The following is a 15,319-nucleotide window of genomic DNA, read 5'->3' on the forward strand; positions in this document are numbered from 1 at the left end:
CCTCAGTTCTCCCTGTCGCAGGGCAAAGTGCCAAAAATTTAACAAAAAGCAAAGATGATTGTGGGAAAAGAAGTATTATAATGAGGCAGGAGGAACAAGAGGAGGTAGCTGCAGCAAAATCGAGGAGGTAAAGAGCAGCTGCACTGTTAATGGGAGTGCATAATGGGAGTCTCCTTTGCCTAGGGCCCTGGAGACAACAGGGGGTTGGTGGCCCCCCTGCCCCCAGTAAATGCAGATCCTTCCTTTTTGTCTATAATGACGATAGTATTTACATGTGTAGAGAAGGGTCTGCAGTTAGGAGTACCATGGGAACAGGGTATCATATTCTGCAATTGTACCTGCGGTCCCATAGAAAGCCCAGCTCCTGTCAAGAAACTGAAAAAATGAGGCTAGAAGATTCCTTCATCATTATGGGCACAAGCTGAATCCAAGCCATTTGTGGTATTGTTTTGATCTTTGCAAATATAAGCACAATTCCATCCCCAATCCTCCCTTGGCTGTTGATTGTGGTGAAGAGGTTAGCGACGCATTGTGATTTATCATAGCTTTACCAAATAGGACAGTCATAAAATATAACCCAAGGTCTGCCAGCATGTAAAGGGCTCCAGCATTTAATATGCATTCCAGCCCTTTGGCTGCCAGAGTGCAGTCTGTGTTTCCTCCCTTTTCCTCCTCTTTCAGTGTTTTTGGTTTTGCTATTGGTCTTGGTGCTTGACGTGCCAGGACTTTTTAAAAGGCACAAAGGAAAGCAGAAGGGAGAGAACTAAACAGAAACAAATGTATTTCTGCTCTAGCTCATTTCTGTTGCATCCTCTTACTCGGTTATGAACATGGATGGAGATCAGCTAAGTTCGGTCCCTGCCACTCCTGGATAACTAGATGAATTATGCTTGCAGATAATGGGCATGAACACCCACACACATAGTACAGTCTGCTTGGCTGGACCACTTACGTGCATGTGTGGTCATAGGAATTTTCAGAATAATTCAAAGCTTGCTTTTAGATGTTACCCTCACATCAGCAGTCTCTATCTACGGTGTTGTGTATGGATCCAAGACGGACAGTTCTTCACATAAATACGTTTTTACCACAGGATTGCTAGCAAAATATTGCTCATCAATTTAGAATTGATGAGAAACGGCCTCTCAAATGCCTAACCCGCCTATTTAAAAAATCTCTGGAGAAGGGGATCAAGCACTCTTCCTGAGGAGCTTATAATTCACACACAGCTAATCTGGGGAAAAGGTATGGACTGAAGATAAGGTCTACCCTCCGGCCCCAGCTCCTGGTGGTCTAGGTCTGTTTAGTTTTGTTACAGAAGTATTGCCAAATTAACGTGATGGTTGGTGTGTTTTGAAAAAGTAATGCAAGCACTCCCTTGTCAAAGGGTGGCAGCAGTGCCTAAGAGCTTGTTAACATTTCCAGCAAGTAAATGGATTGTCCTGACCTGCTGGAACCATCATTGATTTTTTTTTTAAAAGCAAAAGCTGTGATGGCTGCATTTGAGGCACTAATATTCTAAACCACAAATTCTGGGAATTGCAGCTGAAACGTCTGTCAGCTGCCTGCCAGCATGAAAACAAGCTCTCCATTGGAAAGCAATTAAAATAAGTTCTCTGTTTTACTTCACTAGTTGCTTGTAAACCCTTTTAAGAAGCATAAAACTGAAGAGTTTCTCTACTGAATTTTCTCTTCCTTTAAAGCTGCTATTCTCTGGGGGCCAGCATTCCTCATGACCAGTAGGTTAGCATTATCAATAAACCAGTAGGTTAGCAATAATCAATAGCATTATCCCTGTCACACAGGGATAGGGGATGTCTTTAGAGAAGGATGAAGGCTTGTTGAGCCTGTACTGTACAGTGTGCAACACTTCATGTATGCTGTGATTCTCTGAAAGGAGGAAGAGGGGCACAGAAAGTGCTAGCAGACACAGCACCAGCATCCTGAGTATCTAAGCTTTCTTAGATCTAAGAAGGACCACCTCCTCCTGTACTATCTACCCTACCAGTTAAGATCCTATTCTCAAATCCTGCTCTCTCTACTCCTACCTATAGCGGTGAAGAAGTGGTGACCTGACAGGGCCTTTTCAGGGGTCGCACCTCACCTTTCAAATACCTTCTCCTTGAGGCTTGCTTGATGCCTCTGTTACTCTCATTTAGATGCCAGGTTAAAACATTTTGCATTTTTAAGGCAACTTTTTATTAAGATAGATCATCCTTTTAAGGTATTGTATGGACTGTTCCTCAGGTCTGTTTTATTAATATCCTTACGCCCTTGCTTGTTTTTAGTGGCTTGCGTTTATGGCTGTAGAAAAGAACAAGAGTCCAGTAGCACCTATAAGACTAACAGAATTTGTGGTAGGGTATGAACTTTTGTGAGTCACAGCTCACTTCTTCAGATACAGCTAGAATATGTGTCTATCTGTCTTTATATCTTGGTGGACTGATTTCAGAAGCTGTATGACAATAGCCAGTGAATGACAATAGCAGGTGTGATAGGACAGGGCGGGGGCATGCAGAGGGGTGGTAATAATGAGACAGGAAGCCTAGGTCTTGATTTAATCTAGGTGAATGCATTGTCTTGAGCTTTGTTATCAGTTGCAATTCAGCAGTCTCTTTCTTATCTCCCTTTGAAATTCTTCTGCAGGATAACTGCTATTTTTAGGTGAGCAACTAAATGTCCTGAAAGGGTAAAATGTTCCTCCACTGGTTTTTGAATGTTGTGGTTTCTGATGTCAGATTTGTGTCCATTAATCCTTTGTTGAAGGGACTGGTGTTTATGGCTATTTGTTATTGATGTTTTTATACTGTTGTTTTTATTATTTTTATTGTATTGTTTTATATTGTCAGCCACCATAGGCAGGTCTCTGGAGAAGCAACATATATACTGAATATATAAATTTTTCGTTTTAAAACGTATATATATTCAGCCCTTATGGTTCAAAGATATACCTGAAGGGTATGTGTAATCCTTGCTGAAATCTCAGAAGCCACCTAGACTGCTGAATTTCTAGAAGCTGGGATTTGTTGCTTCAGTGCCTATGCCTGTCCCATGACTAGCAAAAACAAAATATATAAAATAAGACAATGTACATACTTTATGTAGGGCACAGAATTCAGCTTTTTTAGCACAGAATTTGTATTGCAGAAGTGTAGAATATAGTAATTGTAGTAATAGTAAAAACACTGGCCTTGCTATAAGGATGCTGCAACAACAGTGTTGGTGGTAGTCATTTTTGTATGATTGTTAAGAAATATAAATAAGTCTCAAAGTGGCTCAATATCCCATTTCCACGGGAGAATATGATCAATCCAGAGCAATAGAAAATATCCAGAAAGATAAACTGACGTTTTGACTTGGTTCAGATAATCCTCCTAACCAGAAAAGACTAGAAATTATTCTTTCTTGTTGCATGCAGTTTCCTTTTCAATAACTTTTTAGCACAAACCAAAGTTTGCCGTTATACTTGAACTGGCAAAGTCCAAGGCTGGCAGATCAGAACAGGAAACCGCCTGTGTCCTGCTGGCCAAGAGATGAGCGCTAACTGGTTTCCAGTTCTGATTTGGAAAATAAGCACTAACTATAATTTACCATTTTGGCCATCATCCCAATAAACATAAAATGAGAAAGGAAGCTACTTAGGAGAGGAGTGAGGATACAAACCCAATGCTCCAAAATTTTGTTTGGATCATTCTTGGTTTGTTAAAGAAATTGATGTCCTCTTTTTCTACCTGATTGGATACAGAGCAGTTTTTCAGATCATTCTCCCCTCCTCCACTTTATCCTCGCAACTACCGCCTTGTGAGGTAGGTTAGGCTGAGAGATTGTGACAGGCTGTTAAGGGATTTTTAGGGACTACTCGTCAAAAATACCGTATGTAAGCATTTGTTCTCTCAAGACACTCACACAAGAGGCAAATTTGCCTTTGTAGGTAGATTCTCTCTCTCCTTCACTTTAGAGATTAAACTGCAGGTTAGTGGGAGTAGAATTTTTTTAATTTAAACTGTAAACTATAAACAATAACATAAACTATAAACAATAAACATAGAGGATTTAAAAAACAACGTTCTGAAAAGAAGACACACTAAAATTACACTACAGGTTGAGTTCAACAAATATGTATCATTTCTAGAGTCTCACTTATTCGAAGTTAAACATAAGAGAGCCCTCTTTTTTCTATTGTTCATGTTTCTTAATCCATAAATCCAGATGTCCTCAAATCCTTGTTATCCATTTCGTGTAAAAAGTCTATAAACGGTTTCCATTCAGTCAAGAAGTTAACTAATGTCCTTTCTCTAATCAATGAAGTAAGTTTTGCCATCGACCCAAACTCCAAAACTTTTGACCACCATTCCTCCACTGTAGGCAATGTTAGAGTTTTCCACTTTTGTGCATAAAGTACTCTTGCTGCCGTAATAAAATATAAAAACAAAGTTCCAAAGCTTTTCTCCAACTGGCTGTCCATTATTCCCAACAAAAATGTCTCTGGTTTCAACTGGATTTTAATCTTTAAAATCTTCTGAATTGAGTATTGTGTCTGCAAACAGAAACTCTTTGCTTTCTTACATGTCCACCACATATGATAAAATGTCCCTTCTTGTTTAACACATTTCCAACATACATTTGAAGCACTCTTATACATTCTAGCCAGTTTTTCAGGAGTCATACACCAACGATACATCATCTTGTAAAAATTTTCTTTGATACTAGAGCTTAATGTAAATTTCAATCCCCTTGTCCACATATTTTCCCATTGCTCCATTAATATGTCACGTCCACAATTTTTTGCCCCTTTGATCATACATTCTTTTATTTGTAATCATACATTCTTTTACTCTTCTTCCATCTCAAACCTCAATAAAAGTTTATACATTTTAGAAATAACATGTACATCATTTGTACAAAGGGCAATTTCAAATTCAGTTTTAGATTGCTCAAAGTCATAATGACTCTTGTCTAATTTAAATCTCTCCAAGATTTGCATAAAGGGAAACCACTGGCAAGCGTGCCCTGGCAGAAGAGCGATTTGAACCCAGTCATTTTAGGTCCTAGTTTGACCAGTACACTACACTACCTGTCACGTTAGTAAGACATTTATGAAATATTATTCAAAGCTAGTTTGCCCATGTGGGTGTGCGCACATGCAGCTACACAACGTACTTACACATGCCCCTTTATTTCCTCACTTATTTTCCCTCCTTTTACTTCATATAATCAGTAAGTAATGTCATCTGCATTAGTTGATGCACCTTGCACTGTTACTACTTTGCAAATGTTTGTTTTCCTTAAGTGTAAGATAACATGTAAATTAAAATGAGTTATTGATTTCTTGGTTCATAATAACTTCTGTGTGTCATCTTTTGGTAAAGAAGCTCTTGTGCGATAACTATCTTTCAGGTGGACGTTCTCAAGGCAACTGCTCTGCCCTTATTGAAAAGGTTTGGAATTGATGGAGAAGAGTTAGAATTGAAGGTAAGAACATCTATGGTAACTGAAGACAAGAAGGGAAAAGTTAATTTTTAAAAAACGGCTGCTAAGTGTGCTGCTTTTATAAGGGTTGCTTTTAAAGGATTCCTTTTGTATGCCCTCCTAAGTCTTATTGACTAGGAGAGGTGAGGTAAAAATCTTTTAAGTAAAGAAATGTCATAGCAGATTGTGAACATGAAAAATAAATATCTGAGCATGATTTGACAAATCCAGAGACCATTGGTGCTTGAATTATGGGGGAGGGCCTTAAAGAAATCCACAAGATCTATTTCCTGACTCCCACCAATTGCCACTGGTCCTCATAAGACATAACTATGGCTCTTTTTATTAAATGCTGAACAATGTATGTATATAGAATGTATTCCATTATGGAAAAGTTGGGGATATATTTTAAAGTAGAAATCTTAATTTTTTATTTTTATAATCTGAGGCAAAGTCTTGGTTTTAAACAAATAAACACTTTCAACCGGTAGAACCGATGAGGTACAGGTTTTGGGTCAGGGTGGTGGGGTGTTAATAGAAAAACAGTAGTTATAGGGGGTGTCACAAAAGATAGGGCTGGTGTGCCTCTCTAATTCAAGCTATAGTTGTTAATCAGCTGTTTAGAAAATATATTTTTGTTTCCAAAGCAAAGGGACTGACCCAGAAATGAATGAGGATCCTGAGTGATAGAGATTAGAATCAGATGTTAGAGAATTGTTGGTGTCTGTGTTCTTCTGTTCCTTGGGGAAAGTCTATTCTAGACCCGAATTGTGACTTCCCCTCCCCCTATTCTTTTTCTGGCTACTAGAAGAGCTCTTGTGCCCCTGTGACTTAATTATTCCAAATACATACTTTAGTATCAGTTGAGTCATCTCACTGTTCCTTGCTTAGCAAGATGCCTTTAAGGCTGACTTTTTGTATAGCTGGTCCTATTTTTTTCTTCAGTAGAGAGCAGTGGAAGCTTTAAAAACAGGACTCCATTCAGCATGGATTCCCATGTTAACATTTTTGTATGTGCTGGAACTCGTTAATGAGTAAGGGCCATGGGCATTTTGGAGTCTGCAAATGGCCATGCCAGTATATAATCTACGTTGAATGATGGTTGTAGGGATTAACATACATTCCTATGTACCAGTCCAGTTAGGTGTATGGGTTGTATCAAATCTAAATTGGCAATTTCCACTGATTACCCACTCCTGCTGCAGACCATCCTCATATTCTTCCTTGGGGTCCCCCGTTCATCAGGAGCAACATTTTGTGGAGATCAGTGGACTGAAGTGTGAGGGTGGAGGCAAGAAAGTTCTGTTCTGCTGATGGAAAATTTAGTCCGGAGGCAGACTACTGTATTTTAACAAGGACATGCTCTGCTATAACAAGCCTTCTGGACAGAAACAGAGCAGCATATTCTATGCAACATGAAGCACATCTGTAATCATAGTCAATTATTCAGTAATTAATTTTGAAGAAAACTGTTGTTTTAGATGTTCCTTTATCCTCTCCATTTTGACAAGCATTATCAAAATCTGCAAACTTTGTTTATATAGGATTTCATTTTTTGTTTCGGAACTTAAACTCTGGTTTATTTTTTTTCAGATCACTAGAAGGGGTATGCCACCCAAAGGAGGTGGTGAAGTGATATTTACTTGTCCTGTTAAGAAAGCAGTAAAGCCTGTTCAGTTTACTGACCCTGGCAAAATTAAGCGTATCAGAGGTGTGGCGTATCCTTCTTTAAAAGCTGGTTTCCTGAGAAAGCTTGATATAGTGATGTTTACTGAAAAGTGTATTAGATGTGCATTAGAACTGTGAGGAATACTGTTCTCTGAGCAATAAATCCTGTGCAGTGCAAGAATACAGCAGAATTATGACACAGCAGTCACGACGTTTAACCAAACAGTTCCAAAGAGTCGCTTGTGTAATGCTTTGCTTTGTTTAAATGGGTTCTGCACAGATGAAATCACTGTAGGAGATTTTTAACTATCCTTGGAAATAAGCCTATAAGCATTTTGACTAGATCACCTGTCCATGTGCAAAGGGGGAAAAAAATCAGAATTAGCTATTCTGATTTTTGGCTAGTTGCTTCTTGGCTAGTTGCATGAAGGCAGTTCTTAATCACCCTAAGCAACTGGTTACTTACAAACCTGGTTTTCTCTGGACTGGTTTGGACAGGAGGATCCGTGTGGATAGGGGGTGGGGTGAGGAGCAAAAGTGTACTTTATTTTCCTATCCACCTGGCATGCCTGCTTTACTGCAGGCCAGGGTGGAGTTGATTTAAGTCAAATTGATTTACATCACGATTTAAATCGCTCAATTTAAATCATGGTTTTCTACATAAAGGCTCATTCTTGCTGGTTGTTATAATCTTAATATTTGCAACCCAGACAAAGTTTTCATTTTTAGAACAATAACTTCTCAGGTTAGTTTTCTTAGAAAACTAATGAGTGTTTAGGTATTTACCATTTGAAATCGATAATTATGACATTGTGAGATGAACTATCTCCAATTTAATAGATTAGTCATTTGTATTTGGACAACTTCTCTGCTGTACTTTATTAGAAGGAGAAAAAATAATCATTAACAATATAAATAATCATTTAAATTTAATTAAAAAAAATAACATTAGACAGCATGTTATCTAATTTATTCTTGTATTTACTTAAACATCCATGTTTGTTAACTAAAGTGGTTAGACAAAAATATTGTCAAACTGGGTCTCTCTTATGGCCTGCTGCCCTTTTAGGTTTTCTTTTCAAGGGAGAGAATAATATGATAAATCTCAGGCTACACTCACAAGGCTTCTGGAGTATTCTGCTCAGAAAGTTTCACTTTCATTTGTACTGCTTGTCCCTCTCTGCTCACAGTTACCACACACATCTCCTCCTTACCCAGATCTATTCCACCACAAACCGTCTTCTGCTCATTGAACTTCTTGAAACCTAGCAGTTAAGTGGTGAGGGGTTGCTTCTGTGTACATAAATTTGCAGAGGAACAATAGGACTGAGGTCTCTCTCTCAACCCTGTATGTTTATTTTAAAACATTTTTAAAGGTTTTTAAATTTAAATCACATTTTCACTGTTAAGAGGAGGCAGGCATGTTATCTCTGCAGAAACAAAATCAAGGTTTTGAGAACCGCAAAACTAAGCATCTGTGATAGTATCTTCTAAATAGAAAAATTACCCAAAATAGTCATACAGAATCATCCAGGAGAGCATGACATTGGGGCCCTAATAAATGAATTAATCACATTTGTTTACAAAATTTTTAAAACATTTTTGTAAATAAATTCCATAAATTGCATAAATATACAGACTCATACTACATAATTTAAAATAATCCTTATTCCATGATGAAAAATATTTGGGCTGTATTATATATTAAATAGAAAACTATCTTTGAATAGATTTTTTTCTTAAAAAGCACTTTATCATACAAAATCTGATCTAAATAAAAAAATCCAATTTAAATTGAAATCTGATTTAAATTTTAAAATCTGTTGTTGTTGTTTTAAATCACTGATTTTATCCACCCTGCTGCAGCCATTCCCTTGGCCATTAACATGGAAATAAAATGTTCAAATGGAAAAAAATCGTACATGCATAAACTCCCATGGCACAGTTGATTTCCCAGGTAAAATCTAGGCATAAATTGTTTGATCTAAACCTTTGCACTTGGATTTGATCCTCTTTGAATGTTATAACCGATGGTATCAAAGACTTGACAGGAAGGTAACATGTACATTTGCTCCTCCATCCCACATACACAGGGTGAGAATTATCCAAACTTATATGCATGTTTTCCCATTAAATGGCAACCTAAATAGCAAATTCCCAGCTTCTCCCCACCCTCCATTTTTTTATTATAAAACAAAACACCTAAATTCCTATGTGTCTTTTGGTTCCCGGATCTTGGTTATTTGCTCTGCACAGTTTATACCTGGAATGAAGTCTGTGTTGTACGGGTAAAATGGTTCTGATGAAATGATGTAAAATTATCTGTCCAGTCACAGAAGTGACCCATGCAGCAAAGTATGAATTAAGATGTACTTCACTTAAGGATCAATCCTAAGGAGGCTTACTTGGAAGTAAGCCCCATTTTAGTCCATGAATCTTACTTCCAGAATAGTGTTCTTAAGTCTGCAGCCTTACCATGTTTGCAATGTATCCCAGTTGGATCTGTTCTTCATTCTTCCAATTTTATCTTCTGCTCTTCAATGGAACTGCATGGTTTAATTTGAAGCCGTGATATTTTTTCCCAGGAAACAAGCATCTGACTTGTGCTTCCTCTGCAAAGCAGAGAGTGACTCACTTCTGTACTCAGGCTGTCCACCTCAGCATTCCATTAGATTGATCAGAAACAAACACAGATTTCCTGCTGGAGACAATGACTGACAGTGTGGTCACCTTTTCATGTAGCTGGACTATAATATTCATGTTGTACGATACAGACTGCTATAACTAGCCCTCTGAAAGATTGTGCTTTCTTGTTGTAGAGGGGTCTGCCCCTTTGTTCAGGGATTGACGGTATGGCTGTTGTAACGTTGATTAGACTGTTTGTGTGAGAGAGAAAAGAGCTGCCAAGCAAAGTATGTATGGCTGTTTAAAATGGGTGTTGTAAATTTCTGCACCAGTAGACTCCCCACATTCAACATGACCTTTTGTCCTCTGGAATCCAAAATGGGGATGTAAGTACCTCTTGCAAACCATAGGCTATAAAAATGGTATACTAAAACAGTATACTTCTGCATTTAATATGTGGAAGGCAAAAAATATGTATCAGAAATCCTCTTTTTCTGATAGGGCCCATTTCTTATTTTAAAGTCTTCTTATGAAAAATTCCTTAACTACATGAACTAGGTATTCTGTGAGAGTATCACCCCAGATTGCAAATCGGATTGTGGATTCTGCAAGGAACATCCTGAATAAATTCCTGCCAGATATTTACATTTACACAGATCACATGAAGGGAACCAGCTCTGGGAAGTAAGTTACAGAGTTTTTTAAAGACATACATTGACAATGGTTGTTGGGGGTTTTCCGGGCTGTATTGCCGTGGTCTTGACCACAAGACCACGGCAATACAGCCCGGAAAACCCCCAACAACCATCGTTCTCCGGCCGTGAAAGCCTTCGACAATACATACATTGACAGTTTACTAATATGATGGCTTGAACCAGAGAGTTCAAAATGACCTACAGACCATAATTGTACTTAGTATTCATGAAATGTATTTGAGGTTTCTAGACTGCTTGCATCATGTAACATCAATAATCCATGTCGAGTATACAAATATTGTTGTCCTCATATTTCTGAAAAGAGACTGAGAACCGTGGCTTGCCAAGGGCCAAGCTAGTAATTGTGGCTGGAATGAGATTTGAACTGTGGACTTCCCAACATATGCTCTCAGTTGTGGTGTTGCATCCACTCTAGCTTATTTTCTAGACAACAGTAGCCCTGTACAAATGTTACAGTGAATGCGTGTACATCTTGCCTTTGTTATTATGTGTACATCAGTTGGTAAGAAAGAGCCAGTGTGCATTTGCTTTGCAGATGAAACCAGGGACCAATAGTTAAATGTGTGGTTTCAATCACACATTCATCTGTACATGCATGATGTCAACGTGAGATTTACTCAACACACATTCAAAGAACATACAAAGAGCAATCTGTTGAGGTCCTGACCACTCTCTAGAATAGGGAGATGGCCCTGGCTGTTGACACAATTGCCCCTAAGCTCCCTCTTCCCTTTGACAGAGCCAAGCAGTCTTCCTGGTTTACAGGGGAGTTGATGGCATTGAAACAGGAGGGACATCAGCTAGAGCACCACTGGCGGGAAACTCAGAGTGAGGTTGATTGAACACAGCATAGAGTCATTATTAGAGCTTGTGGCAGTGATGGCAGCGAAAAGACAGCATTTCTCCGCCCCCATTACATCTGCTCATAATCATCCAGCTATGATGTTCCATGTGGTTCATGAGCTTTTGCATCATAGCTCCAGGGAACTGGACTCTGACCACATGACAGCTTGCTGTGGTCAATTTGCTACTTACATCGCAGACAAAATTGTCCAGGTTCTATCTGAGTTAGATGCTGGTATGGATGCATGTCCTTTGGCATCAGCTTTAAATGGATACATTTCAGCTTGTGTAGCCCAAGGATGTGGACAAGATCCTTGCAGAGGGGAAGCCTACCCCCCTGTGTTCTTGACCCTTGCACTTCCTGGCTGATAAAAGCTGCCAGAGGTGGACTGGCTGAGTGGGTAAAGGGAGTGATAAATGCTTCCTTGAGAACGGGAATTGTACCACCTGTGCTCAAGGAGGTAGTAATCAGACCTATATTCAAAAAACCCTCCCTGAGCCCTACAATTTCCAGCCTGTCTCCAATCTTCCATTCTTGAGCAAGGTGTAAGAAGGGGGGCGTTGCTTCTCAGCTCCAAGCGTTCCTGGAGGAGACTGATTTTCTGGACCCGTTTCAATCTGGTTTCAGGCTGGCGTTTGGAACAGAGACTGCAGTGGTCTCCTTGGTTGACAACCCTTAATGAGAACTAAACAGGGGAAGTGTGACCCTGCTAGTCCTGCTGGACTTCTCAGCAGCCTTCAGTACCATCAACCAGGGTATCCTTCTGAGTTGCCTCTCAGCCCAGAGACTAAGGGGCACCATGTTCGGTGGTTCATGTCCTAGCTGGGACACACACGCACGCACGCACACACACACACACGCGCTATTTGATACGAAGCCATTGGGAAAGATCATCAGGAGGTTTGGGCTGCAGTGTCACCAATATGCAGATGATACCCAGCTCTCCCTTTCTTTTCCATCTCCTTCCAAGGATGCTGAACCAGTGCTTGGAGTCTGTAATGGGTTGGAGGAGGGTGAACAAGCTGAAATTGAATCCTGCCAAGACAGCTTAGTAGTACTGCGTGACACAGCAGTCACCTTAGAAAGTCAGGCGGCTGCGGTGGCTTGGAGTGTGTTTGCCCAGCTTCGGCTGAAGCATCAGCTGTGCCTTTTCCTGGCTTAGTCAGATCTAACCATAGTGGTTCATACCTTAGTTACGCCCTGACTGGACTGCTGCAATGCACTGTACTTGGGGTTACCCTTGAGGAGTGTTCAGAAGCTGTATCCAGTGCAGAAAGCTGTGTCTAGGCTGCTGAATAGGGCCAGCTATCAAGATCCTTGCAAAGATGCATAAAGCATTATTAGCCACACTTTGTGAATTTTTGAGGTGGGTCATACTTTCTGGTATCCAAAGGAAATGTCCAATGTTAGCCAGCAAATGAATAACAAGTATTGAATAAAAGAACAGAAATTTTATGTAGGAGGGTGCTTTTTGCCACACATGCCCTTAAGGGTCTTTGTTATCTGCTCATCAGCATGATGAGATATCCCAGGAGAGTCTATGGCAGTTCTCAGGTAGCCTTTCATCCCCTGAAAGTTGGAAAGGAGCTTCTACAAGGTTACAAAGCTGACATTGCAGTCCCCAAAAGAGGTGCGCTTTTCTAAGTCCCTTTGAAGTCAGTGGTTTAAGAGGGCATAACTCTGTTTAGCATTGCACTGTCAGTCCCTTCTACTGACTTCTCAGAGCCAATCTAAGATTAAAGACTTCTTGCTTTCCCCTGAGGCCTCCCATCTCTCTTCTCTTACAGTCAAGGATTCTTCATAACTTCCACAGCCTGTCTGTAGGACAACACATTAGCTAAACAGGCTGGGTATTTGGGGGAGGGGGTGTTTTTAAATACTGAGCTCAGAATTGCAACCCTCTTTTTCATTCCTCCTCCTCCTCCCTGCTCTTTTTCAGGTCTCCAGGTTTTGGGTTGTCCCTTGTGGCAGAGACTACTAATGGTGTGTTCCTTAGTGCAGAGCTGGCCTCTAACCCCCAGGGGGAGGGTGTTGCTGTCCTCCCGGAAGACCTTGGCACAAACTGCGCAAAATTACTACTTGAAGAGATTTACAGGGTAAGTGGGTGATTCACAGTACCTTTAGAATAAAATGTGACATTTGCCTCCCACAGATACAGGCATTTTATATATTTACATCGAGAGGGGAGTTGTATTTTTTAACTATCCACATTTGTTACCCAAGTAGACAGTCTTCTAATTAGTTAGAATTCACTTAAAGTGAGATGGGGTAACTGGGATTCTCCACCTATGTTTACAGGGATTATTTCCTTCAGAGAACGCTCAAAATAAATCAGGCAGATGTTCAACTGGAAAGTGTTTTTTTATTAAAGAAAAATAAAAGGGCAAATGTACAGAAAACCACACACAGCACACGTACAAGGCTAAGTAAGAGAAAATCAGAGAGGAAAGGGTAAGAAAGCAGTTTCTGGGAAGACAATAGTTACTAGTCTCAAAGACAGAGGTTCGCAGAGGCAACAGCAAAATGACCAGCATTGAGAAGAGAAGAGGCCCAAAAGATTTGGGGGCCTGTGGACAGATCCAAGAACACACATACAACTCATTGTTGGCTAGGGAGCCCAGATACAGGGCAAAATACTCCCTGGGGCAAGCTGACGTCTTTGCCCCCAAAACAACAACTTAATGGTTTCTCTGGAGGTGGACAATGAATTGGGAGAGGCTTGATGGGTCTTGCTGAGGTGGATCGTAGGTGTGAATGGTGTTTGATGATTCCTTGAGCAATGGATGGGAAAAGCTACCAGGTTTGCTGAATAGTGTTAGATGGTGCTTAATCAGGGTGAGGGAAGTGAGGCAGGGCATGGATAAGATTAGCCAGGAGCTTCCTGGGAGCCTCATTGTCCTAAAATATACATCTCTCCAGGGTGTGGCGGGGGCCATTAGTCAGCCGCTCTGACTCCCTTTCTAAAATACCTTTCCAGACTCTTGCCTTGCTGCCGTCCATTTTGTGTTTGTTTCAGGCCAGGCAGGGTCTTGCACTTATGCTATATGAGGAAAGGTGTTTATGATTTTGTGTCTATAAACTGCCCCTCAGTGGGAGGAGGGGTCTAACTGCTAACACATTGTATTGCCATTTGTCCTTCTCATTTTATAGCAGATAAAAATGAATGCTGCACTATGGTGTAATGAAATTTACCTTAACAGATGGATGTAATCTTCACCAGAAATGCAACTTTTCTTTAAACAGGCAACTGGATCAAGGTTGTTGTTCAGACCTCACCAGTTTGATTGGGGCATTGTTGCAGAAGGTCATAGACTTGAAGCATCATTTCATGCCTGTTGCATGAAATGTTTACTGTTGCGCTCAGCAGTAAATGGAATTCATGATCCATTAATTGTCAAATTAAGGCACCCAATATTACTCTGGCTATATTGCTTTCTAATGAAGGCCAGAGAAAAAGATGGGCCTTACCCTGAGTAGTCCGGTAGGCTATAAGGCTACAGGTGGAGAGTCAGTTTCTTTGGATTGTACTTCAAGTCCCAGTTGACTTGAAGTCGTATTGACACCAGCCAATATGAGTTGTGAACGTTTTCTTCTCTTAGTGTGTGACATGGCTTGCTCACTTGAGTTATCTGCTTTGCTGACTTCCTTCTTATCCCACAGATTCCTGTGGTTGTGGCAAATACAGTGTGTATGGGTTGAACCATATCATAGTAGATGAATGAAAAAATAATTCCCTGAGGCCAAGGAACTAAGCTAAATGTTTTATGTAGTAGGAAAAGGAGTAGATGCTGTGCTGTAACCCCTGACCTAAATTAAAAACAAGTACAGCAAATCTTACCATCAGTTCCTAACTTTCTGCCATCTCCAGTTAAGATGGTAGGTAGGTCTGAGTGCTCAAAACAGAGTGTGTATAGAAGGAAGTCTGGTGTGAAGTATTTAGTGGCTGCTGCTATTGAACAGTACTACATATGTGGAGAAAGCTAGAGACATCAGTGAT

At 40.1% G+C, this 15,319-nt stretch overlaps 1 protein-coding gene across 2 annotated transcripts in view; it reads left to right on the forward strand.

Moving 5' to 3' along the window:
- The window catches only part of RCL1 (RNA terminal phosphate cyclase like 1), a 37,074-nt gene that overhangs the window by 8,012 nt on the left and 13,743 nt on the right, over window positions 1–15,319 (forward strand). For both annotated transcript variants that reach the window (XR_008597489.1, XM_054986101.1), the window contains exons 4-7: window positions 5,398–5,472; window positions 7,063–7,187; window positions 10,321–10,446; window positions 13,262–13,418. Coding sequence is in view for 1 of the 2 variants with exons in the window: in XM_054986101.1 (XP_054842076.1) it covers window positions 5,398–5,472; window positions 7,063–7,187; window positions 10,321–10,446; window positions 13,262–13,418 (483 nt within the window). In the remaining variant the exon portion in view is untranslated. The remainder of the gene's footprint in view (window positions 1–5,397; window positions 5,473–7,062; window positions 7,188–10,320; window positions 10,447–13,261; window positions 13,419–15,319) is intronic.

Source organism: Eublepharis macularius, chromosome 8 (assembly GCF_028583425.1).
Source record: "Eublepharis macularius isolate TG4126 chromosome 8, MPM_Emac_v1.0, whole genome shotgun sequence".
Taxonomy (NCBI): Eukaryota; Metazoa; Chordata; class Lepidosauria; order Squamata; family Eublepharidae; genus Eublepharis; species Eublepharis macularius.